General features: G+C 33.9%; 1 protein-coding gene across 1 annotated transcript in view; it reads right to left on the bottom strand.

The window, feature by feature from the left end:
• Positions 1 to 24,907, bottom strand: part of LOC126831518 (titin) — a 354,899-nt gene that overhangs the window by 250,179 nt on the left and 79,813 nt on the right. The window contains exons 71-103 of the mRNA XM_056103456.1: positions 23,939 to 24,367; positions 22,913 to 23,713; positions 22,645 to 22,743; positions 21,872 to 21,925; positions 21,581 to 21,745; positions 21,227 to 21,340; positions 20,888 to 20,968; positions 20,316 to 20,612; positions 19,611 to 19,661; positions 18,250 to 18,488; positions 17,951 to 18,094; positions 17,715 to 17,796; positions 17,408 to 17,588; positions 16,978 to 17,164; positions 16,728 to 16,844; positions 16,327 to 16,594; positions 15,998 to 16,085; positions 15,350 to 15,616; positions 14,796 to 14,961; positions 14,322 to 14,672; positions 13,954 to 14,135; positions 13,495 to 13,624; positions 12,355 to 12,472; positions 11,850 to 12,067; positions 11,537 to 11,705; positions 11,071 to 11,288; positions 9,575 to 10,843; positions 9,209 to 9,422; positions 7,928 to 8,145; positions 7,411 to 7,733; positions 6,458 to 6,578; positions 2,930 to 5,557; positions 717 to 2,441 (exon numbers count right to left, since the gene is read on the bottom strand). Of these exons, the coding sequence (XP_055959431.1) occupies positions 717 to 2,441; positions 2,930 to 5,557; positions 6,458 to 6,578; positions 7,411 to 7,733; positions 7,928 to 8,145; positions 9,209 to 9,422; positions 9,575 to 10,843; positions 11,071 to 11,288; positions 11,537 to 11,705; positions 11,850 to 12,067; positions 12,355 to 12,472; positions 13,495 to 13,624; positions 13,954 to 14,135; positions 14,322 to 14,672; positions 14,796 to 14,961; positions 15,350 to 15,616; positions 15,998 to 16,085; positions 16,327 to 16,594; positions 16,728 to 16,844; positions 16,978 to 17,164; positions 17,408 to 17,588; positions 17,715 to 17,796; positions 17,951 to 18,094; positions 18,250 to 18,488; positions 19,611 to 19,661; positions 20,316 to 20,612; positions 20,888 to 20,968; positions 21,227 to 21,340; positions 21,581 to 21,745; positions 21,872 to 21,925; positions 22,645 to 22,743; positions 22,913 to 23,713; positions 23,939 to 24,367 (11,714 nt within the window). The remainder of the gene's footprint in view (positions 1 to 716; positions 2,442 to 2,929; positions 5,558 to 6,457; positions 6,579 to 7,410; positions 7,734 to 7,927; positions 8,146 to 9,208; positions 9,423 to 9,574; positions 10,844 to 11,070; positions 11,289 to 11,536; positions 11,706 to 11,849; positions 12,068 to 12,354; positions 12,473 to 13,494; positions 13,625 to 13,953; positions 14,136 to 14,321; positions 14,673 to 14,795; positions 14,962 to 15,349; positions 15,617 to 15,997; positions 16,086 to 16,326; positions 16,595 to 16,727; positions 16,845 to 16,977; positions 17,165 to 17,407; positions 17,589 to 17,714; positions 17,797 to 17,950; positions 18,095 to 18,249; positions 18,489 to 19,610; positions 19,662 to 20,315; positions 20,613 to 20,887; positions 20,969 to 21,226; positions 21,341 to 21,580; positions 21,746 to 21,871; positions 21,926 to 22,644; positions 22,744 to 22,912; positions 23,714 to 23,938; positions 24,368 to 24,907) is intronic.

Raw genomic sequence — 24,907 nt, 5'->3', positions numbered from 1 at the left:
ATCTGTATGCAGTAAAAATTGTATGATTTCTCTTTTTGATATCCCTTCTTATTTGCTTGATGAGTTTATATAGCTCAACAATTCTCATTCTACTTTTGTCATATAACTTCTTTAAACTTATATTTGCATGTATTGGGTGGTAGAAAAACATGTGGCACAATAGTTCACTGAAAATTTAAAATTCTCACTGTATAAATGAAATGAAATCGGGTTTTAAAGCCCCATTTTTCTACTCCATATGGGCTAACAAAGTTGGGCCAACTAGATACTGTTCTTTATTATATAGCTAGGCCCTTCATTCTACACCACTAACCAGGGGAAACCATGCCGTAAAATCATGAGGCATGTTCTTGGTCAACACTAGGATCAAGTCTAGGACCTCACTATGTAAATAAAATTATACAATTATAAGACACTTTCTGTTTTCTTAGTAAAAGACACAAAATTTGTGTTTGAAAACAAAGTGCCATAATAAGTGTTCAGTTGCTAATACCATTCTTCGGTATCCCAGTTGATTCACAAAAGTAGGACATTAAAACCTGATTTCATTTATGTGAGTGTATAAAATTGCTGTTCATTTTTTTACAAACAATATAGTACAGAGCTGTATTAGAAAATGTTAGCTTGATGCAGCTACCTTTAGATCAAAAGTTTCTTGTGTAGTTTTTAATGGTTTATAAACTGAACAGTACTAATGAATGTAAATATTAATATACCTGTAACAGTTATATAAGCAATGGATGAGCACTGTCCAACTTTGTTTGTAGCTTCAACTCTATATTCACCTTCATCCTCAGGTAAGACTTTGTTAATTATCAAAGTTGACTTGTATTTCTGGTGTATAATTTCAATGTCATCTTCAGCTATAATTTCTTCATCTTCAAAGTTCCAGGTTATATCTGGTATAGGGAATCCTGTCACTTCAACCTCAAGTTTAAGAACTGATGATTCATTGACTGTCACATCCCGGAGTAAAACAATGAAGTTGGGTGCCTGAGCTTCTTCTTCAGGTAAATCTTCAGCTTCTTTCACCTCCTTCAGGATATTCTTTACAAATTCAGTTGCAAAGGTTTCTATTTCTTGTATACCTGCTGTAGCCAAGGCAATTGGTTTTTCAGATTCTACCTCTTGTGTTTCAAGTGCATCTTCTAGCAATTCTATCTTAAATTCTTCTGGTTGTTTTGTGCCGGGTTGTACAACATCTAACTTAATTTCCGATGTAATAGGTTCCTCTGAGGGTTTCTCTTCAATAATTTCAGTTTGTGCTGTAACATCAGGTTCTATTGTGGTTTCAGTTTTAAATTCTGCTGGTTGTTGAGCATCTGATAGGGCTACATCAATTTCAGTTTTAGATGTTACGGGTTCTTCAAGAGGCTGTTCTTCAAGAGCTTCAATTTCAGTAGTAAAAACAGTTTCTTCCATAGTTTCTGCTTTGAACTCTCCAGGTTGTTCAGCTTCATGTTGTGCAATATCAATCTGAATTTCCGATGCTACAGTTTTTTCGGAACGCTGTTCTTCAAGAACTTCAGTTTCTGTGGTACCAACAGTTTCCATTGAGAGTTCTGTTTTAAATTCCTCTGGATGTTTTGCTTCTGACTGGGCAACATCTATCTGAATTTGAGAGGTTATTGGTTCCTCTGAAACCTGTTCATCAAAAGCTTCAATTTCAGCTGTAACAATTGTTTCTACTTCAGTTTCAGTCTTGAATTCCTCTGGTTGTTTAACCTCTGTTTGAACAACATCAGTTTGAATTTCAGATGTTATAGGTTCTTCTATAGGTTGTTCTTCAAAAGCTTCAATTTCAGTAGTAAGAGCAGTTTCCACTGTGGTTTCTGTCTGGAATTCTTCCGGCTGTTTAGCTTCAGGTTGAGCAACATCTATCTGGATTTCTGATGTTACAAGCTCTTCTAAAGCCTGTCCTTCAAGCGTTTCAATTTCAGTTGTTATAACTGTTTCAACTGTGGTTTCTGTCTTAAATTCTTCTGGCTGTTTAGTTTCAGGTTGAACAATATCAATCTGCATTTCAGATGTGACTGGTTCTTCTGAAGACTGCTCTTCAAGAGTACCAACTTCAGTTGTAACTGTTGTTTCTACACTTGTTTCTGTTTTAAATTCTTCAGATTGTTTAGAATCAGGTTGAGCAACATCTAACAGAACTTCTGACAAAATGGGCTCCTCTGAATGTTCTTCTTCCAGTATTTCTGTTTCATCTTCCAGTATTTCTGTTTCATCTATCTGATCTTTGGTCTCTTCAAGTAATTCACTAGCCTCAATAAGTTCTGTTGATATTTGTTCTTGAAGTCGATGCATTTCTTCAACAAATTGTTGGGTATGGAGAGTGATTTCTGTATCCGAGTCAGCTGGTGTTGGTCTTGGTGACGTAGGTAACGATGACAACATAGAATCAGATGCTTCTTCTGTATCTGGTATGTATTCATATGCTGAAAAAAGGAAATACAGTCATAATGAAATTGCTGCCATTGCACAGCAATAATTAATATATATAATCTTATAGTACAACCACAGTTTACAAGTCCATTTTCGGATCATTTGTCAACTTATTAGAAAAACAAATCCCAAAATGCACATCTACAAAAATAATGGGAAAACTAGAAAACACTGTAACATGATTTGTTTGGTTTAGCTTATATTAGGTCTACGTCTGATTTAGGATTAATGCAGAAACATGAGGAATGTAGTAGAATGTGGTTGTAGATGTACTTAACTATAAATAATGTGACAGATCTGGATTCAATTAAATTTGATAATAATATGTCCATTAATAAAGATCCTAATGCACAAACATGCTCATGGAGCATAAACACTAGTTTCTATTTTTATAAGTTTTCAAATCAGATTTCAATTGATAGCTGAATTTCTTTTAACTTTAATATGAATGTCTGCATATCAACATTCTATATGTACTTACATTCTATTTCCAATAATGCTTTTGTTTCTGCTTGACCAAGTTGATTTATGGCAATACATTTATACTCTCCAGCATCTTGTGGAAATACTTCCACAATCAACAAAGTACACTGACCCGATTCCATGTCATAAGATATCTTGAAATCTTGATTTTCAGCAATTGGCTTGTCATCATGATACCAAGAAATTTGTGGCATAGGATTACCGATGACTTCACATCGAAATTTCACTTCTTCTCCATCCATAACTTTCAATGACATTAGGCCCCAAGTAAATTCTGGTGCTTGACCAAGTTCCACAACATCTTCAAGCTGCACCACTTCTTCTGGAACCTCACTTGTCTCTTCTGTTTTTTCCATCACTGTCTCTTGTTCAACTGGACTAGTTTGGAAAGTTATTTCTACCTCCTCTGCTTTCTCAGATTGTGGTTGACCAGTTATTTCAAATGAAATTTCTTCTATATGTTGTTCTTCAGATGCTTTTTCAATGATCTCAGTTTCTGGGGTTGACTGGACTAATACAAATCCTTCAGTCAATTCTGTATCATCAACATTTTCAGAAACATTTGTTTCATCAACCATGTCAGTTTGGAAAGTGAATGTCATTTCTTCCATTTGTTCAGATTCTGGTTTTCCAGTGATTTCAAAAGAAATCTCCTCTTTGTGTGTTTCCTCCATAGGCTGGTCAATAACTTCTGCATCAGAAGTCGACTGTACTAATACAAATTCTTCAGTCAACATAGAATCATCTACCTTTTCTGTAACAGGTTCTTGGTCAACTGCAGAGGTTTGGAAAGTTAAAGAGACTTCTTCCATTTGTTCTGGCTTCTGCTTTTCTGTTATTTCAAATGATATTTCTTCTTTGTGTTGTTCCTCTGTTGCTTGTTCTATTATTTCAGATTCTGGAGTTGATTGTACCAAGACAAATCCTTCTGTCATATCAGTCTTGTCAACTATTTCTGAAACTGGTGCCTGATCCACAAAATCTGTTTGGAATGTAAGTGTCATTTCTTCCATTTGTTCAGTCTCTGGTTTTCCAGTGATTTCAAAAGAAATTTCCTCTCTATGTTGTTCCTCTGTTGGTTTATCAATAATTTCAGATTCAGGGCTTGACTGAACTAAGACAAATTCTTCAGTTGAGGTAGTATCAACAACCATTTCTGATACTGGTTCCTGGTCCACTGATGCTGTTTGAAAGGTTATTGAATCTTCTTCTGTGGGCTCTGTTTGATCTTTACCAGTGATTTCAAAAGAGATTTGCTCTCGGTGTTGTTCTTCAGGAACAACAGTTTCATCAATTACTTCAGAAACTGGTTCTTGTTGAACAGTATCGGTTTGGAAAGTAAATGTCATTTCCTCCAAAGGTACAGGTTCTGCTTTGCTTGTAATTTCAAAAGAAATTTCTTCCTTATGTTGTTCTTCTGGTAGGACTGTAACGATTTCAGTTTCCACCGGTTTGTTTACTTCATCAACAGACATTGGTATTTCTGTCTCTGATGTGATTATGTCTTCAGGCTTTATTTGAATTGTAAATTGTGCTTCTTCACTTGTGTCAGGAATTTGAAATTCAACTTGTTCCTTCATTGTCTCTGTGCTTAAATCAACCTGAGATACAATCTCTTCAACTTCTGTTGTTTCTTGTTTAGGTTCAACATCTTGCTGTATTAATACCATTTCTTCAGTTGTTGTTTCTGGAATGTGAATTTCCATTTGTACTTCTTGAATTTCATCCTTTACAGGAACAACAGTTTCTCTTTCAGAGACGATTTTAACATCTTCTGGTGCTGAGGTTTGAACATCCACAGTTTCCTCGCTTGGTTTCAATGTCATTTCTACTTCAGTTTTCTCAACAAGTTTGGGTTCCAACGGTATTGCTTGCTTAGAAATAGTTGCCCTTGTCTCAACTACCTGTTCAGACTCTGCTTTTGGAGACTCAACTTGTGGTGTATCTAAAATTTCAACTTCTTTTTCACTTATGCTCACCTTACGTGTTGGTATGACAATTTCCTGACTCTGTCGATCACCTTGAATGATAGTTTCTTGAACACTGACTTCAATCTTTTGGAATGAAGCTCTTCTTGTGGCTTCGGTCACAGACTTTGTCTCAACAGTATCTGATGGCGTCAGTTTGAATATTATTTCTTCTGGTTCGGTTTCAGATTCACTGACGATAGTGATGGTTTCTGTGTGATGCTCATTAGGTTCATCAACAAATGGTGTTGATACCATTTCGTTAGTTACAGTAGTTGTTGATTCAGACATGTGAGAAATAAGCTCTTCCTTTGATGGCTCAATGGGTAGCTGAACCTGTAGTTCAACAGGCGCTATATCTTCTTGTTTCTGCATTACAACAGTGGTTTTATGAACTCCCTCACCTTCCATCACCAAAGGCTCTTCATCCACTTGGCTTGTTAATCTAGTAAGAACAGTTGCCTCCTGAACTATAGTTGTGACATCTGTAGGAGCTACTTGCGGTCCACCAACTTGGAACTGAATTTCCTGCATCTGTGTTTCTTGTGGTGACTGAATTTGTACAACTTCTTTTACCATAGTTTCATCATCACTTGGTTTATGGTCAATCTCTATAGTTTCTTTGTGAACCTCATCTGAAGATATTTCTTCATCATAAGCTGTAGAATATAAAAAATATAATTCAATAAAATATCAGAATATAAATCAGTTTTATAAATTGCTGTATTCATTTTCATTGATGAGTATTTACACAGAGAAAAGAAATATTATAAATGATTAATATTACTAATCTTTGGTATTCACTATTATTTCAGCAATTATTGAAAGAAAGATTGCATTTACAATCTATAACCTTTTTCTGTAAGTGTTTTAAGATGGCTAATGAAGGCGGGCATATGCCATACAGTGTGCTATGAATGAAATTTTGCCCGGACAGCAGCACTATGTCCTGCTCTTATATCGAATTCCAACAGTCAAGGGATCTTTAACGTGCATGCCAATGTGTACACGGGACCTTGGTTTTTCATACCATCCAAATGACTAGACAGCTGTCCTTGTCATGCCCTCCGTTCTGCATCACTGACAAGGGGAAACCACTGGATGAACATTCTTGGTTAATGCAGGGATTGAACTCCCAACCTCCAGGCTAGCGAGCCAGCGTCTTACCCACTTAGCCACTGTGACCCCCAGATGATAATGTAATTCCAAAAAAACTAGCCTGTTTTTTTCATAAGACTCACAGATTAACAAACTTTCCCTCAATCTCATGCACGTGAGGAAATTTCTCACGGAAAATGGTCATTTTTACTTTCATAAAAGGGAGAACTCTCTTACTTCCGTTTCATAAATTGACCTCATGATTGGCTGAATTTGACATGAAACTTCTAATTCCGGTAATATGCTTGACAGCCCAACATGTGTTGTCTCCCGTAAAATTCCATAACTGACAATATGAACAACCAGTATTTACTTATGAATTACAATTTATATGACCTCAATTTCATTTTAGAAAGATCAGAGATATTGCAAGCATTCGAAAATAATACATTTTTACTTACTTTCAACCGTTAGCTGACATGATGTCATGCTTTCACCATATTCATTTACAGCTACGCAAGAATATTCTCCCTCATCATCGGGGAAAACTTCCACAATAATCAAAACACTTTCACCACGTTCCTGAAAAATAACAAAAATCAACATTGTCTTAAAATAGCAAACTAAAAAGGTGTGCTTCTAGGCAATGAAACAAGCATGCACAAGCATTCACAAGCAGTAGCTTGGTTCAAGCCATTCATAAATGTTGTCATATCAGTCTCCATCATATTGGAAATAGACTTGCATTTTTCAGTTGCCTATACACCAATAAGCGAAACGTCTCAAAATTAAACAATTCGGCAACGTCCCATGTGAAGGTTAGGTCTTTGGGAAAGGGTTGGTATGTAAATTAGAATAACTATAAAATCAAACTTAACTATCCTTCATTAAAATACAATAATCGTAGTACTTTTAATGGTAATCAAATTATTTTTAAAAAATCAGACAAACTGTGATTAATTCATTTGTACAGCCCTATAATGTCACTACTGCAGGTATTCAATTTTTGTTGGATGGGGGGTTGGATGGCTGAATGGTTAGCGTGCGCGTGCTGTATCATAAAGTCTGTCATTGAGTCGACTGGCGTGGTTTCGAATCCCCGGTTGTACGTGACAAGGAGTAGGGTCGCCTGTCCAACCTCGTGGGTTTTCTCCGGTTTCCTCCCACTGCTAAAGACCCCTACGCACAAGCGAATTATTGAAATAAAATTAAACCATATGTTAGTCCCGAAATGACCTAGTTTGTGTCGAGTGGACGTTAAACCCCATTTCTCTCTCTCTCTCTCACACAATTTTTGTTGCAAAATATTTACCATAATGACATTTTGTAGGTACAACCTCACTTTCTTGATGGAACATTTATACTTTAAATATTTTGGGGACTTCAATTTAGTGTTATAAAAATTTAAACTTACATCATCAGTATAAATCTGGAAATCACTTGAAGGTAAACATTGTTCTCCATCATGTAACCAGGTTATTTGTGGACTAGGATAACCACGGAATGTGACTCTGAAGACAACTCTTTCGCCATCTTTAGCTGTTGTTGGCTGAAGAATTTCAATGAATTCTGGTGCACTTGTTTCGGGTCCTTCTTCAGGAGCTTGATCAGCAGGAGCATCAGTCTCTGGCTGCTCTTTAGGAGTGGCTGTTTCTTTCTTTGGCTCAAAAGTTGGCTGAATGCCTTCATCTTCTAATCTAGGCTCAGCTTCAATGACAACTTCTGTCCTATGTATGGCTATAAAATAGCAATGACAACCAATAAATGCTTTATCCAAAAATAAAAATCTATTTCACAACAGATTGTACAATTATTACATATATATGTATATAATATAAACACATGGTATAAAATTAGTAGAAAATATTTCTGCAAGTCAACAAGCACCATGTGTTGGATGTTTTCTTAATTTAGACATATAGTTAACTTACGATTAACTGTAAGTGTTGTTTTACATCTGGTTACACCCATAATATTTTGAGCCTCACAGATATACTCCCCAGCATCTTCAGGTGTTACATCAACTATCACTAAAACATGATTATTTTGATGTTTTTCCAACTTCATCTTATTACTTGGATGAATTTCCAATTCATTGACAAACCATTTGACTTCTGGTTCTGGTTGACCCGTTAGTTCAATTTCCAACCTAAAATTGATGAACCCATAATTAAAATGATCATTTAGTTTTACAAATGCCAATTTTAAAACCCACTCTAATAAATTTCTATTTCTTTGAACTTCAAAATTTATCAAAGAACAAGACGTCCCTTAAATATTGTTTTGAAAAAAACCAAAAACACACCAGGTCCCGATTCCTAGAAAATTCTTAAAGTTAGCAAAAAGTCATGCTTCACTTTTTCTTACGTAAGAAACTTTATAAAATACTGTCTCTAGATTTAAATGCATTATTATGTATTTTCTATACAGACTATGTTTCTAAAGGATTTTCTTGTCTTTTAATTGTCTCTTTGGTATAAAAAAATGTTGGAAATGCTGTCGATTATCTCTACGGTCAGCTATCTTGTCTGAAGAAGAAACAGACTTAGGGGTTGGTAAGCAAGCCGTATACCTTGCTTGGGACTTGTGCTTAGATTGACAATGTTTAAGAACAAAGTTGTGCTTATGTATTTTCTTGGAACACATAAGAATGTGCTTGTGCTTACCCTGAATTCGACTTACAATCTAGGCACAAGAATGTTCTTAAGAATTTTCTGGAAACACAAAATAAGGTGCTTAAGAATTTTCTAGGAATCAGGCCCTGGGTATATTTGCGTAAAGTGCCTCTGGCTATGGGATTTAGATAACTATTTATATATTTTCATTTCTTTTTCTCCAAACTTCAAAATTCATTAAAGAACATGCATCCCTTATATATTGTTCTTTTAAAAAAAAACCTGTGTATATTTGCGCGAAATGCCTCAAGCTAAGGGGTCTGGATAGCTATTTATATAGGCTTGTTTTACTGTGATAGCCATATTTAACATCACATTACAGTATGCAATATAGCAAATACCTTATCCGATTACATAATGATATTCTGCAATTTTGGTGGTAATTTCTGGACCCCTGAATATTTTAGTTGAAACTTTTAGATATTGTTAAAATGATATAGCCACTTGTATCAAAGAATACATATGAAATCTTTAATCTATTTAATTTTATACAAACACACACAGCTTATCATATTGGACCTAGGTTAGCAAACTTACTTGACAGTTCCACCTTCTGGAGCTTCAACTGTTGGAAGAAGAGGTTTGGTGAAATTAGGAGACATCTGTATAGAACTCATGTGATGTTCTTCTACTAAAACAACATCTGGTGTATCTTCTCCTTCCATCATGGTTACAGCCGAAGTAGTGTGAATCTCTGATCTTGCAGTTTCTCGTGTTATGATTGTTTCAGTTGTGGTAGTAGTAGTTGGTTCTAAAAGAGAAAAACAATACTTTATATAGAAAAACAAACATTTTCAGACAGAGTGGTAAAGAAAGACTGCAATTAGTGCATAGAAATTAGTAAAAGAAAAATAGTATTGCTCTAAAATTGAATGAACAAAATACCAATGAGCATAATCTTACCTCTGACAATAAGTGTGGCAGATGATGTTGACTCTCCAAAAGGATTAACAGCTCTGCATATATATTCCCCACTATCATCCAGGAAAACTTCACTGATATCAAGGGTACAGATTCCTGTGTTTGTGTCATAAGCAGGATGGAAGTCTGGATTTGGTTCAATTTCAATTGTATTCTTGTACCATGTTACTGAGGGAATAGGCATTCCTATCACTTTGCAGGTAAATTTGACAGGTTGTCCATCCTCCACTACCTGGGGTTGAAGCATTTCTACAAATTCTGCTGGTACCTCATCTGGTGTCTCCACAGTCAACATTTGTGGCTGTTCTTCTACTATTTCCATTATTACCTCAACAGGTTCTTCAGGTTGTTCTTCCTCTGGAGGCTTAATCACAATGGTTTCACTCAATACAGAGTCTGCTACCTGAGGTTCGGACTCTTGTAATTGAGGTTCTTCTTCAAATTTTATCTGGAAAGTTACTTCTTCTGTTTCGGTTTTGACTGGTGTTTCAGGTTCAAGAGCCATAGCCTTTATCTCTATTTTCTTATGAGCAATCAGTGGTTGTAGTATTTCTTCAAGAACTTCAGATGGTTTTTCACCCTCATCTGGAGTATGATAAACATCTTCCTCACCTTCTTCGGGAGTCACATAAATCTCTGATGAAACTGGGGAATCACCATAAGGATCTTCATGAAATAGGGGCTCCATTTTTGGCCTGTTAATAAAGTCTGGAATTACCTGTTCCTCTGCAACCTCGGAGGAAGCAATTTTCGGTTCAGTAATTTCTACTTCTGTTTGGGTCACTTCCATTGGCGCCTCTTCAGATTCAGGTAGTTGCATAACAAATTCAACTTCTTTACTTTCTCCGGGAACCTCTACATCCATAGAATCTTCTGGTGATTCAATGACTGTTAGATTAGCAGTGGTTGTAGCCTCTCCAGCAGGGTTTTGTGCAATACATACATACTGACCCTTGTCATCTGGGAAAACTTCAACAATGATCAAGCTAATTTCTCCAGTATCTGGCTCATAGGAGATGACATATTCTTCATCATCATCAATATTCTCTCCATTATGGAACCAAGAGATTTGAGGTGGGGGCTGACCAGTTACCTTACAGGACAACCTTATTTCTTGTCCATCTGTAGCAGAGGTAGAATGAAGAGGTTCTACAAATTCTGGAGGAGTTACTAGTTGTGCCATTGGTGATTCTTCAATTCCAGCAGGTGCCATTTGCATGCCAGGAATATAGTGTTCCATGGCGGTTGGGTCTACAAAAAAAAATCCCCAAATGTACACCTTACATGAATATAACACATCAGACAATGCAACATTGTGAAAGTACATTCTCACAAGACAAGCCTCATATTGCCCTGTTTATAAATCTATTTTACATATAATATGCAAATAAAACTTTTTTTTTACTTTGAAATTTTCGAAGATAATAACCATTCTTGATAAACTATTAATGTTTGTCGGTTATTTCTAATTAACTTACCTTGTATTTTAAGAGATGTGGTACTGATAGCTTCACCCAGTTCTGACACAGCTTTACATGTGTATTCCCCAACATCTTCTGGTCCCACATCCATAATAAATAATATACTCTTTCCTTCTTCTAGACGGATATCATAGCGTGGGGATGGTTTAATCTCTACACCATTTACAAACCATGTCACATCAGAAGGTGGTTCTGATTCAATCTGACATTCTAATCTAAAAGATATAATTGCAAAATTTGATAGTAATGGTAGCATGATCAAAATTAGAAATACTGATTAGTATGTTATTCAGGATGTATACATAAGTTATTCTTTTAAATACAATTTGAAATGTACTAAAAGTAAATGCATATATTATGGGAGTCTGTCTCAAACAATAAAATCATACATTTTCTTGAATATAAATGCTTAGATAAGAATATTTCTCAACACAACTGTAATGCTGAATCGAAGTATAACTACCTAGCAATCCCTCTCTCTCGGACATATACTTCAGGTTCAAGTGGTGCTACAACATTGGGTCGTACTTGTTGTGCTATAGCCATTTCTTGTCTTTCAACTGTTGTTACAGTTCTGGTAACAGTGATATCAGTCATCTCTGATTGAGGCAGTTCAACAAACTTTTCTTTTCCTTGAAAAGAATTGAAATGATATGTTGAATACACTACATGAACTACATTACTTTTTGATGGTTCCAATGTGATGTTTTGGAGAAGCTGACCATAATATAAATAACTTAGAAAAAGTGTGAAATAAAATGGAAAAATAAACATACCTGTCAAAGTTAAAGTTGTTTTACAAGTTGTGGTACCAAATTCATTTTCAGCCTTCATTGTGTATTCACCTTCATCATCTGATGCTGTATTAAAGATTATTAGTATGGTACTATTACCACGTTTTATAACCCTTCTATGCTCTGATGATAAAATTTCCTTTCCATTTACAAACCATGTGGTCTTGGATTTTGGTTGAGGAGCAATTTCCACCTCCAATCTGTTAATTGATAATGGTTATAATAAAAATATATCCTCAGTTATAACTAGAGTGTGCTTGGCAGATTACATAAGCATGGATTCCAACCACTCTAAAAGGAATATTTTTCCATAGATATTTTTATATACAAACATGGATTTATACCACCCTAAAAGGGATATCTTTCTAAAAGTATTTTTATATACAAGAAATATTCTTATTTCAGTAATTCCCTTGTGGTCATTAAAAGTTGGATGTCTTTATAAATAGCCTCAATGCTACTACATATGAAAGAAATCAGTACATACTGGGTTGGTTTTCCCGGAACATAGACAGTATATGGCTGAAGTGGTTTAGTTAATACTGGTTTCTGTTTTACAACTTCAACATGAATCTTCTGCCCATGCAGCTTAGCTTCTCTTTCATCTATCATAGACAAAGAAACAAAGGTTACAAAAAATAACTCAATATATACAATTAACACATTAAATGCATTTACCATGCTCTTTCATAATCAGCTAATAATGATTCTAATCATATTGATCATGCAACTGATAAACATAATCACAAAAAAATCAAATTTCGAAAAACAGTTTAGAAAGTATAGAATTATTTAAAGCTATATTTCCACAAACATAATTAGGTCTTCAAATCTTCTAAACTTATTTTAATCCGAAAGTTTTATATTTGTAATGAGTATAAAAGTATAAAAGGTACATAATCTGGAATGTCTTTCTGAATACATAGTGTTATAATTACCACAATTGATGAAGAATATATCTGGTCTGCAATTCCATTGTTTAATCTTCACTCCATGCATATTTGTCTGTCATGCGATTAACCATGATGTTGGAAAACTGGATGATTTCAGGGATTCACTCCATGCAGATTAATTTCTTGTATTTTTCTCATGTTAGTTGACATTATCATGCATTTTTCAAACATTTTACAACAAATCATGCATCCAGTTAAAATGTAACATTTATGATTATTGATGGACAATTGAATATTGTTGCTTCAAAACACACATTTTAAAATATCTAAACTAATTTGGCAGTCAAGCTTTATAAATAATGTAAGCAAAATAACTACATCTAAAACACACTGACTTTTAATAACACACCTACGCTCATCAACTCTCTCTTCTATATAAACATTCCACACACACAAAAAGGGAAATTAATGTCATGTAAGGAAAACGTGGATATTGCAAAGATAATTTTTTTCATACAATTGAAATCATACATATGTGGTAAATTTTTATAAACCCATTTTTGTCAATGAGTATATTATACACTGTTCTAAATATCACATATGATCAGAAAATATGTTCAATATATCAAAAGAATATCTTTGTTATTTTACGCAAAAATGTAAGAAGAATGGTAACAAAGTTTGATTATTAAAGCTGATATTAATTAAAATATGTTGCAAGCTACAACTCCTACCTTGAACATATAACTCTGCTGAACATTCAGCAGTTCCAGCCTTATTCTTAGCTTGACATGTAATAAGACCGGTATCTTCCAGGTAAGCTTCACGCACTGTCAATGTTGTAGTTGTTTGTGTAATTGTAATCTGGAAAACACATCAAGAAATTTAATTAAAATCCCTGATTATTATTTGCAACTTTAAGATATAAATGTTCACGGTGATGGAAATCTTTATACATAAGACATAAATATAAGAATGTTGTTGCAGCACAATGACTAAGCCCACATTTATAGCAATACCATTATATATAAAAATATCATGCACAAGACTATCACAATCTTGGGAGCAATGCTAACAATCGACCTACACAGAAACCTGAAACTTGCCTATAGTTGTGTCCTAGTGTACATCTGGAAGTGCACAATCCAGTATTAAATTTCCAGATTACCAGATTAATAAATCAAAAAGTTTACCTGGAAGTCCCTGGAATTCTGTATATGCTGTATACCATTACGGAGCCATTTGATATCAGGTTGGGGATTGCCTCTAAACTCAGCTGTAAACTGAGCAGACTGTCCTTGTAGAACAATGGTATTTTGAATGGGTTTACCAAAGCTTGGTGGTTCTTGTTGATGTTCTGGTTCACTTTCAAAACCTGTATATATTAAATAACTTCTTTTAAATAAAAATTGTTATCAACTAATTAAAGAGCAATACAATCAACAAAAATACTAAATTTGGTATATTGACATCTTTCTCTTATTTAAACTCCATGAAAACTTTAAACACATATATTAATCAGAAGTTTTATTTTTTTTAAATTATCAGAAACAAAACCTACCGATAACCCTAAGGTATGTTGTACTGAAAACTTCTCCAGTCTTATTGCGGGCAACACATCTATAGTTGCCTGAATCTTCAGCATAGGCTTCTTGAATAGTTAGTGTATGTACACCATCAGGGTTTGAAACCATAAGGAAATATTTGGATGGTTTGACCAAAATTGTGTCACGATACCATGATACAATCGGGGCTGGTTGTCCTACAATCTTGGTTTTGAAGGTAACAGTTCCACCTTCTTCTACTTCTACTGTACGTTGTGGTGGTTCTAATATTTGAGGTGGTTCATCAGGTACCTGTTCTTTTGGAGGTGATTCCAGCATTGATAGTTCTTGAGGTGGTTCCATTGGCACTATAAGAATAGGAAGATGATATCAAAGTTATCTTAACAAAAATTCTTTGGCGGGACATGTTACAATGAATTTCTTTTCATTAACAACTGGTAAATTAATAAAATTTTCTTTCAATAACTTACATTCAACATCAAGTCGAGCGGTGCAAGTTGATTTTCCCACATCATTTACAGCAACACAGGCATATTGTCCAATATCTTCAGGCATAACTTCAAAAATGAGCAACGTAAAGTTATCACCTTCTTCAATAAATTTCCATCTTGGACTTTGTGGCAGTGGTTTACCATCCTGTTGGAAAAGCAAAAGAATAGTCTGGATTAAGTACAAACATATAATTCATTACAACTTCTACCATTTCTCATTTGAAGACTTTGCATAGCTGATAAATTGTTATTGCTCTCTTATATTTAAACCACTGAGTGGTGTGTCACTGGTGGGTTATGTTTGTTGTATATTTTGCAAGGTTATCATAGCATTAAAAAAGAGAACAAACTAATCAGTTTGCAAACTTATTTTCATCATGAAGTATTTCATACCAAATAATCCTGATGATACCACTTATCATTTGAGGATTTTAAATTGCAAATTTATGTTGCGCTCATTTTGGAAAGAAAGTAATTTTTTGTATTATATTATAAATCTATTGTCTATATAAGAAAGTGAAAATCATACACACCTTTTCCCAGTGTACTTTGGGTTTAGGACAAGCAGAGACTTTGCAGTCAAAGGTCATAGGTTCACCAGCCACAGTCAGTGTATCTCTCATCAAACCTTTAAATTCTGGTGATTGAGCTCTCTCTGGTTCTTCTTCTTCAACTACATTCATTTTAGCCTTACACTGGACCATACCAGCTGTATTATATGCCTTGACAGTTATTAAACCAGCATCTTCATTAAAAACTTCTGGTATGTGGAGTTTACTGGATGTTGGAGTTGTTGTAATCTGGTCAAATAAATTAAGCATTTTAGTAATTACTTATGTATTATTAAAATGAATTTCTTTGATACAGTACATTAACAGAGGCCTATTCTTACAGGATTATTTTTTCTAAATAAAAGATGGTGCTTAAATGGGGATCCCTGGTCTAGATATCTGTGAAAATGTGTTGCATATTTTAGTACATTGGCCATTAGCCACATTTGTCACCTATAGAGTTCTAACTTACACTTATTATGAATTGCTATGTCAGTATTTGTCTCTGCTTGATGTGTCAATTTCTTCATACAGGACTGACTGTGGTTGCATAATTATTGCCTATCCACATATATTTATTGTTGCACATTGGATGACAAAGAAATCTTAAAAGAAACTAAAAGCACATACCTGGAAATCACGACCAGGTTGGATCTCAAAGGAATCCCTGTACCATGTAATATTTGGTGCTGGACGTCCTGTAAACTGTACTTCCAATCTTTAAAAATGTATGAAGATGAAGAATTCATAAAATAAAGTAAACATTAAACTATGCAAACATTAATAAAGAATTATTAAATTGAAGAAAGGTTTTCTTAGATTGAAGAAAGGTTTTCTAGATTGAAGTAAGTTTTACTATAATCAAATGTATGATTGCAACTTTCACACCAAATCAAAGAGCATCTGTATCTAAATATGGTGCTTTTCAAAGATGAATACAGATGATAGCATTGACTTACGTTACAGGTTGGCCTTCAGGAACTCTAATAGGTCGTAGAGGATGTTTGAAAGCTGGTGGTTCTCCAAGATCTAAACTAATTTGTTGACGAGAAACCTGTCTTTCTGTGACTTTACCAATTTCTGGAACAAATGAGACAACGGGCTGTGCAGCTTGAACTGGGAGCGGTTTTTGTGGCTTCTGCTGAAGTTTCACTTGCTTAGAAACAACTTGGCGTTCTGAAATAACTGTGCTGGTGTCCTTCGTGACTGTAACACGTGAATCCCCATCTAAACAAAAGACAAAATAAATCAGTATTAGCATCATACCAAGTATTATTTTCAATCTTAAGAAATGTTTTCTTCATTGATAATTATCAACTAAAAATTCAAAAAATGATGATCAACTTCAATGTGTACTTACATCCTTCAAATTTGCGTAGTTCAAATTCAGTAGCTTTTGGTTTCTTCAATGCTCTATCCAATTCAACACTTCTCAACTCCATTTTTTGTCTGCGTTTAAGTTCAATTTCAAGTTCACCTAAAATGAGGATGTTTTCATGGATTCAAAATATTTTTTTAAAATCTAAATGATTAATGCTTTAAAGCATTTCTTTACCAAAATAAACCTACAGAGTAATTAATTTTTTTATAATTCTATTTTTTACTATTACCTTTAGGAGCTTGTCGAAGTCTGGATCGCCAGTCTTCTCTGGGAAGCACCATTAGTGATGTGCTACACTCTTGTTCACCATAAGGATTCTTGGCTACAACTCTGACCTGGCCAGCATCATACTCTCGTACTCGGGGTATTTCGAGATAATGCATCATACCATCATAGGTCACTTTGTATCTAGAAGCCTGGAATTAGATATCCATTTTCAAAATTATTTGTATGTGTATTTTTTTTTATTGGTTGGTAAAAGTCAATAGCTACTTCTGATATTGTTGCCTGTATTGTCTTATGGTTTAGCATATTAGTGTTTATTAGTTAAGTAATTATACAGCATTTAGAATCTTGATTCTGTTTCATTTAGAGAGATGGAATTCCAAAAGTGTAAGTCTTCATGTTAAGGAAAAAATATTTAGTGTGATTGTACTTACACTGACAATCAAGCTTCCATTGACCCACCAGCTGACCCTGGGTCTAGGGTAACCATGAACCTTGACCATAAATTTGGCAGGTTCACCTTCCCCAGTTTCAACAGGTTGCATTTCCAGATCAAAATCTGGTGGTGAAGGTTCCTGAGGAGCATCCACAAACTTCTCATCCAGTACCTTGGATCTGTAATATGTTTACATTAAAAGTGAGCTATTGGTTCTATGTAGGAAAATGAAGAAGGATATGTTATACAAGTTGAAAATCCATTCCTTTCTGCAGGTACATTGACAAAACTAAGATCAAACTTACCCTCTCCAATGTTCTTCCATTTCTTGAAGTCTGAAGGCACCGTCTCCAGGTAACTGAGTGTCAGAAATAATTTTTCTCTTTGCTGTAAAAAATACCAATGAAACTATGACTAATTTTATAGTTCAAATGAATTCAAAAGAAATTATTACATATATGAATATTCCTTAACTTGGTGACATCCATGTTATGTTTGCTTTCTACACGATTTTAAAAAGGCAAAAAGACACCAAACTTACGTTTACAATGTATTGTTGCAGTTGTTGTGTCTTCTCCAACTAAATTGGTAGCTCTGCATGAATACACACCATTATCTTCAGGATATGTGTATAACATGTCCAACCCAACAAATCCAAAGTCATACATTGGCTTAAAGCGATGACCTTATATAGATATATAAAAAAAACCAAGAATTACAGCATGAACACATTATTACATGCAGATTAAAGGGCCAAGAACAACAATTAAATCTTGTGCAGAACATTATAACATCAAATAAATGAAGATAGCCATGGAAAGAAAAATCAAACAAACATACCGTGTAAAAGAGGTTGTCCATCTCTAAACCATTCAACTTTCATATTTGGGTCACCAAGAGGAACAAGTCTGCATTCAAAATGAGCAGAATCGTTCTCTTTCAGTGCTAATAAGTCTTTAATTTGTGTCTTAAACCTTGGCGGTCTCTGTTTTTCCTTGGTGAAGAGATCTTCTTCAGGAGGAGCTTCACCTTCACGGCGAATATATTCTCTGACGGCACTTTCTCGATCAGACAAGGCCCTAAAATTATTAATTTAACAAATCTTGTTGTGAACAGAGATTAGTTTTCAAACAATAATGCCATGAAAGCTAGAATCTATCTTGTTATGAATGGATCTTGAATGTTAAAACATCAAATTATAGTTTCATCTTTTTGAAATTAACAAAGATTGTAGCTTTCACAGAATTCAACAAAAACATCAATCCACCAGCAAATACAATGCAGCATGCTGAAATTAAACATTGAATACTTTCATAGAAATAGACTATTATTAAATTAGTTCAAAGAAATATATCAGTCTGAAATAAAAAAAATATGATGTTATTATTAATTCATTACATGAAATGAAAAAAATACAACTGTTTTTAAATGCACAGACAACTGCAAGACTTGCACTAAAAGCACTGCAATGATTTTCAAGATGAATTTAACAATGATAGTACACAAGGTTAAGTATATTTGATTTTGGCAATTTATGACGATCTGTATATATTGGTACACAAAATGTTCTGATTGGAAAACATTGTTTCCACAAAATGACTGAATAATATGTAAATTCAAATTTTTGAATAATATCAAGTAGTCTGATGTTGAGCATATATACAACCATCTATGAAATATGTAGCCATAGAGATGTAAGTGGTAATTCTGTTTACAATTTTGTCTTCATTAGCCAAGTCGGTGCAGAACAGTAGGACGTTAAACCAATTTCATTTCATTTCATTTCCATTTACAATTCATTCTTATCATATCTATGTCATGAACTATATTCAGATGTGTATCTAGAGTTAAAGATTTGGTTTTACCCATATTTGTTAAAAAAGAGAAAGTAACAAATATAAAATGTCACTATGATTTAATCGTGTTCAACAGAACCAGGAGGAATTGGGGGAATGGGCTTAAGGGACATTCCCAATAAGAATTTTGTTCTGGCAGGCATGTTAATGTTACTTTATGAATCTTTTAATAAAAATATAAAACAAAAGAGAAAGATCTTGTTATTTAAAAGCAAAATAATGTGACTTTTAAAATAAGAAAATTGAGTAGTCACTTTGTTATTTGAGCACACCCCGCTTCATGAAGTTACATTATAGATAAATGAAAATCATATTCATCAAGCTAATATTTGTACTGTTGCAAACCTGCGATCTTTTAATGTGATCTTAAGACTCGAGACTAAAGAATCAGACATTCTGTGAAAATAATTGACATGAGTATTAATATATGATTTGGCAATGACTACATCTTGCTAAAACATTTAAAGCCGATAACAGCACTACTTTCAACCACTACACTATTTAAAGCATAGCAACTTGGAAGGAAAATACCATTTTACAATTTAAAACTATTTTACATGTACTTTAAATTTAATACATGCATTACACAAACATATTATGTAACACTTCATTAAAAGATAAAATAAAAAGAATGTAATCTGGATCATTTAAGTTTTGTAAAATTAAAATATAAAGGAAATGTTTTAGTAACCATATTTTTTATATTTAAAAAAAAACAACTCAAGAAAGGTAAAAAGTTATGAACTTCTATCAAAAGTAAAATAGATATGTAAAAGGAAATAAAACTAATAGTCCAATGGAAGAAATTATCCAAAATCATGATTAGAAACAGAGTAGAATGTTTTCTTTAACAAAAATAAAAAAAGGCGATTTTGAACAAAATAAAATATGAACTGAATCACTATAATCATGCTTGGTTCAAAAATATTGTGGATCAACTGATAACAGGATTGTACATAAAACTCAATAATAAAAGCAGTATGATAAAATAAAAGGCTAATAGTCTCCACATGCTTTGGTGATCACACCCATGGCATTAAGATGACCAACCTTCTTCCAGAATCAATATCATCAGCAATGATTGGAACATCAATGCTCTCTGGCCACCATGGTGGAATGCTTTCCCTAAGAATAATAGGGCTTGCAGGCCTTTCTTCCGGTACTGGCATTTTACGGACAATTGGAGCTTGTGGTTTCATTTTAAGTTGGGTTGTAACAGGTTGAGGTGAAGGTGGTGGTGGTGGTGATTTATATTCTTCTTTAGGTTTAGGTGGTGTTAACTCTGGTGGAGGAATTACAAACTCCACCTTTTTGGGTGCTGGTTTTGTTGCTGGAGGTGCAACTGGTCTGTATAACACATATTTGATTATAAATGTTATACAGAACATTAAGATAGAGAAGTTTTAAATACTATAATCTACACTTTGTAGATCAATTCAATTACAAATAGATATAAACACATGCCTAATAAGGCTCTAACTGTTTAAAGAACGACAATAAGATTATGCCTTCCAAGCTATAGAGATACATTTGTATCCAAGAAATAGAAATTATATTTATCTTATATACAAATATCATGCCAACATTTACAATCATGCATTATAATCGTATGGCATATTAACCTGTAATCTTTTGGTTGAAGAGGAATTGTCATAGTGACTGGAGCCAGAGGCTTTGGAGGAATTTCCATTTCAACTTCAGACCTAGATGTAACAACAGTAAGACATAAAGAAACAAGTCCCTACTAAAAGATTGAGAAAGAACATTCAGTATGCTGTTGTGTTATCAAATCACTCAAAGAATTGATGAAAACATGCTCGTCATTTGTGAAAAAGTTCTGTCAAATATGTTCCATAATTTAATTTCATTTCTAATTACTTATTCCAGTTGAAACACTTTCAAATGTCTTCATATTGAGAAATGTCCACACTAATGACATGCAGAATGTGGCATGCATGTACCTTTGCATATCTGGTTGAGGTTGAACAAGACGAAGATAACCACTTTCAGTATCTGAACAATAGCAAATTTGTTGAACAGGTCCCTCTGGTTGGATTTCATAATCACTACTGTAACTGATGATTAATACAAAAATTAATCTTTAATAATCTGTCATGCAATATAGTTGTATATGATCAAAACATACATAAATCCTAACAGTCTTTTCTCAATACAGATGAATTCTAGAATAACAATAACTGACAATCAAAGATAAGATATAATATTTTGGAAGAATGTCTTTTATGTGAAGAGCTTGCATCTAGTATAACCAAATACAGAACTAGTATCCTTTCAGTGTATGCAGATGTACACACCTCATTGGTTCAGGCATTGGTGCAGCTGTTGGCTTTGGGGCTGGTACTGGTGCTTTGACCTTTTTGACCACCTTATGCTTCTGTACTGGTGTTGCTGGAGCTGGTACAAGTGGTTGTGGTGGTGCTGGTGCCTTTTGTACTGGCCTGTCAATCACAACATGTTTTCTTTAAAAAGACATGTAACTTGTATAATATTTTCATTATTGAATTGCAGAAAATTACTACTACATATATATAGGCACTAAAACAAATTCAATACTGAAATTGGCAAGCTATAAAGTGTATTTTCACCTCTGTTGTGGTGCAATGGGTGGTTCAGGTTGAATCTCCCACGGCATGGGTTGTCTAAAAATTCAAAAACAACAAAATCAAAATCATGGATATATTTGACATGATATACGAAAGTATCCATTTTCTACTAAACACATGTATTTAAAAAAAAAAAACATTTTAAGATAATTAAATTTGTATCTTACTACCTTCATTTTTTTTCAAAATTTAACATAATTTTTGTATATGTAATTTACATTAAACATATCTTCATGCTGATGGAAGTTAAATCACACTAGTGTTAGTTCTATTTTAAATTATATCCTGAAAATAAAGATGAAACTGAAGATGTTATGAAAAGTGGGGATGAACAAAAGTACACTCGGAATGACAGATAAAAAATTAAATACATAATTTTGTTAGATTTATTTATTTCACACTGAAAAAGAAACTGTACAATAATAATAAACTTTTGTTAAGAAAACAGCAAGGAAAAAAAAGATTACATGACAGTAACAGAAGGGTATATCAACATAAAAAAGAATATCTTTTTAAGTTACAGAATAAACAAAATAAAGTGAAGTCCAGGTAGATGGGAATTAAATGATACTCTTTGAAAATAAACTCTGGTTAAGTCAAAAAAATTAAAATCATGCATAGTTTATGACAATATTTTGTTATGAAAGTTGTCAACAAAAGTATTTGGTGCAAGAAAATTCAAAATCTGTGAAATCTTTAGCGCTTATGAAGAAAAGCGCATGCATCGCGCTTCTGTTAACACACTCTGAACAAACCTCGCTAAATCTACTTCATCAATCAAGCGCAGATAACCACTTTCTTTATCAGATGCATATGTTATTTCCTGAACCGGTCCGATCTTCTGAATATCATAGCTAAACAAATAGAAATTGGATTTGATGTTCAATGATCACAAACATTAACACAGCTGACATTGGACAAAGTTAATCAAACACAAAGGCTGGATTCAGACAATCACTAATCAATTCAATTCAAAGAATTCAAGATAGATAACTGGGATATAAGAACTTAAGAAGTAGTCACCTTTCAGTTGGTTCAACATATCTCATTGTTGGTGACTTTGGTACTATTGGCTGCTGATACACAGGTTGAACCTTTCTTGGGGATAGTTCAAGAGAAATCTGCTGCTGAAATGGTTTAGCTTCAGGCTTAGGCACCGGAATTTGTACCTGGTGTTTAGATAACGGTACTAGGTTTTCCTTAGGCTTTATGGGTTCTACAACCCAAGGTGGTTGTACTATATCTATTTTCTTCTGGGGTTTTATTGCTGGTGTTAGTACTGGTTTTACAACAGGTTTCAAAGGCTTCGGTGCTTCCTTGGCTTCCAATAACCAAGGGGGAGCTACCATGACCGGTTGCTGTGGTGCTGGAATATGAGCAGGTTCATCTTTAACAAATTTAATCTTTAACTGTTCAGGCATTACTGGTTTTGGTGCATGACCTGGTTGTGGTGCAGATTTTGGTACAAGTGGTGCCTTTACCTTTGGACTTTCAGGAATAAACTGAGATTTTAATTTTCTCTGCACAATTTTGGATGCCTTTTTTTGTGCTTCATCTTCAAAGTCTGACAAATTAATTTTCTCAAAGATTTTTCTTCGTTGTGAAACATCAGGTTTGGATTCATCTTCAGATATATCAATGTCCAGCTGAAAGGTAACTTGTTTCATGGGTGGAAGTGTAAGAATCTCTGACCTATGAACAGGTGACAGAAGATTGTCTATGTCTTCCTGTAAAGGTGGCGTTAGAACCAGTCTTAAATATCCATGTTCTGTATCACTGGCATATCCAATTTGCTGCACTGGACCTTCTCGGCATATCTGATATCTGAATGGATATATTTTTAATGAACAATGCTTATAAGTCATGAGTTTAAAAAAAAAATTGTAAACATAAAAAAAAGTTATAGTCCAACAGAATTATTCATATTTTACAGATTATATAAGGTAGAAAGCAACATTATTACCATAAAAGATTATGACATCACCTAATAGGACCAAAAAAATAATTTCCAGGAAAATTATAAAGAAAATCAATGTATATATTAATCACCTAGGATGGACATCCAATGCCAGTGCTGATACAGTTGTAGGTGATTGAAGTTCTGGTGAAGATGGTACATTGACCCATTTTTCACTTTTCTTGGTTTTTACAGGCCGAAGTAAAGGTGCTTTCCTTTTGCTCAGATCGACAACTACTGTTGTTTGCATTTTTTCTGGCTGTGGAATACCTGAAAATTCTTTTGCTTCCAATTCTGTTGTTTTTTCAAACAACTGATGTTGCTTTTCTGCCCAAGTTTCATCATCCATGAATCTGGCTGGGTGTGAAGAGGGCTTTGCTTTTGCAGCCTTTGTTTTACGTGGTTTCATTTCTTTAAGTGGAATTGTTTTCTGCAGATGTTTTCTTGCAAATGAGATCATGGTATCTTCTGGTTTGGGTTCCTTATGTTGATGAACTGATTTCATTACTTGTGAACTTTTTCTGTACAAGCAATTATGATTAAACATATTAATGATAATTTTGTAATGAATAAGACTTTTATGAAGCTTAGTTAATGAAATTAAATTTTTACATTTTAAATATTTTTTAGAATTATCTCAATGTATTCCTCCATAAACAACCAAATGTATAATATAATAAACATCATTGGATTAATTGAATACAGAAAGAAAACTGGGGTGCACTGAAATGTGTGTTAGATGAAATCCATGCAAGAATCAAGGCATGTTTGAATCCCTGTATATGACAATGCATGTAAATATTTACTGACATCTTTAACAAGTTTGGTGGGTTTTTTCCTGCAGAGGTATCTTATATGCAAATATGTCAGAGCTTGTAAACACTTTGTTTTCTTTTACTGTGATTTTGATGTCATGTACCATTAATGCTGTTTAGTAAAATGATAATCCAAATCATTTAAGAAGTAGGCATATTCACAAAATGGTAGTGAAACTTTTTTCCAAAATACTGAACAAAAATTAATTAGCTTCTACAAAATATTAACCAAAACAGCATAGAAAA

This window comes from Patella vulgata, chromosome 9 (assembly GCF_932274485.2).
Source record: "Patella vulgata chromosome 9, xgPatVulg1.2, whole genome shotgun sequence".
NCBI lineage: Eukaryota > Metazoa > Mollusca > Gastropoda > Patellidae > Patella > Patella vulgata.
This window is presented reverse-complemented; position numbering and strand designations above follow the sequence as displayed.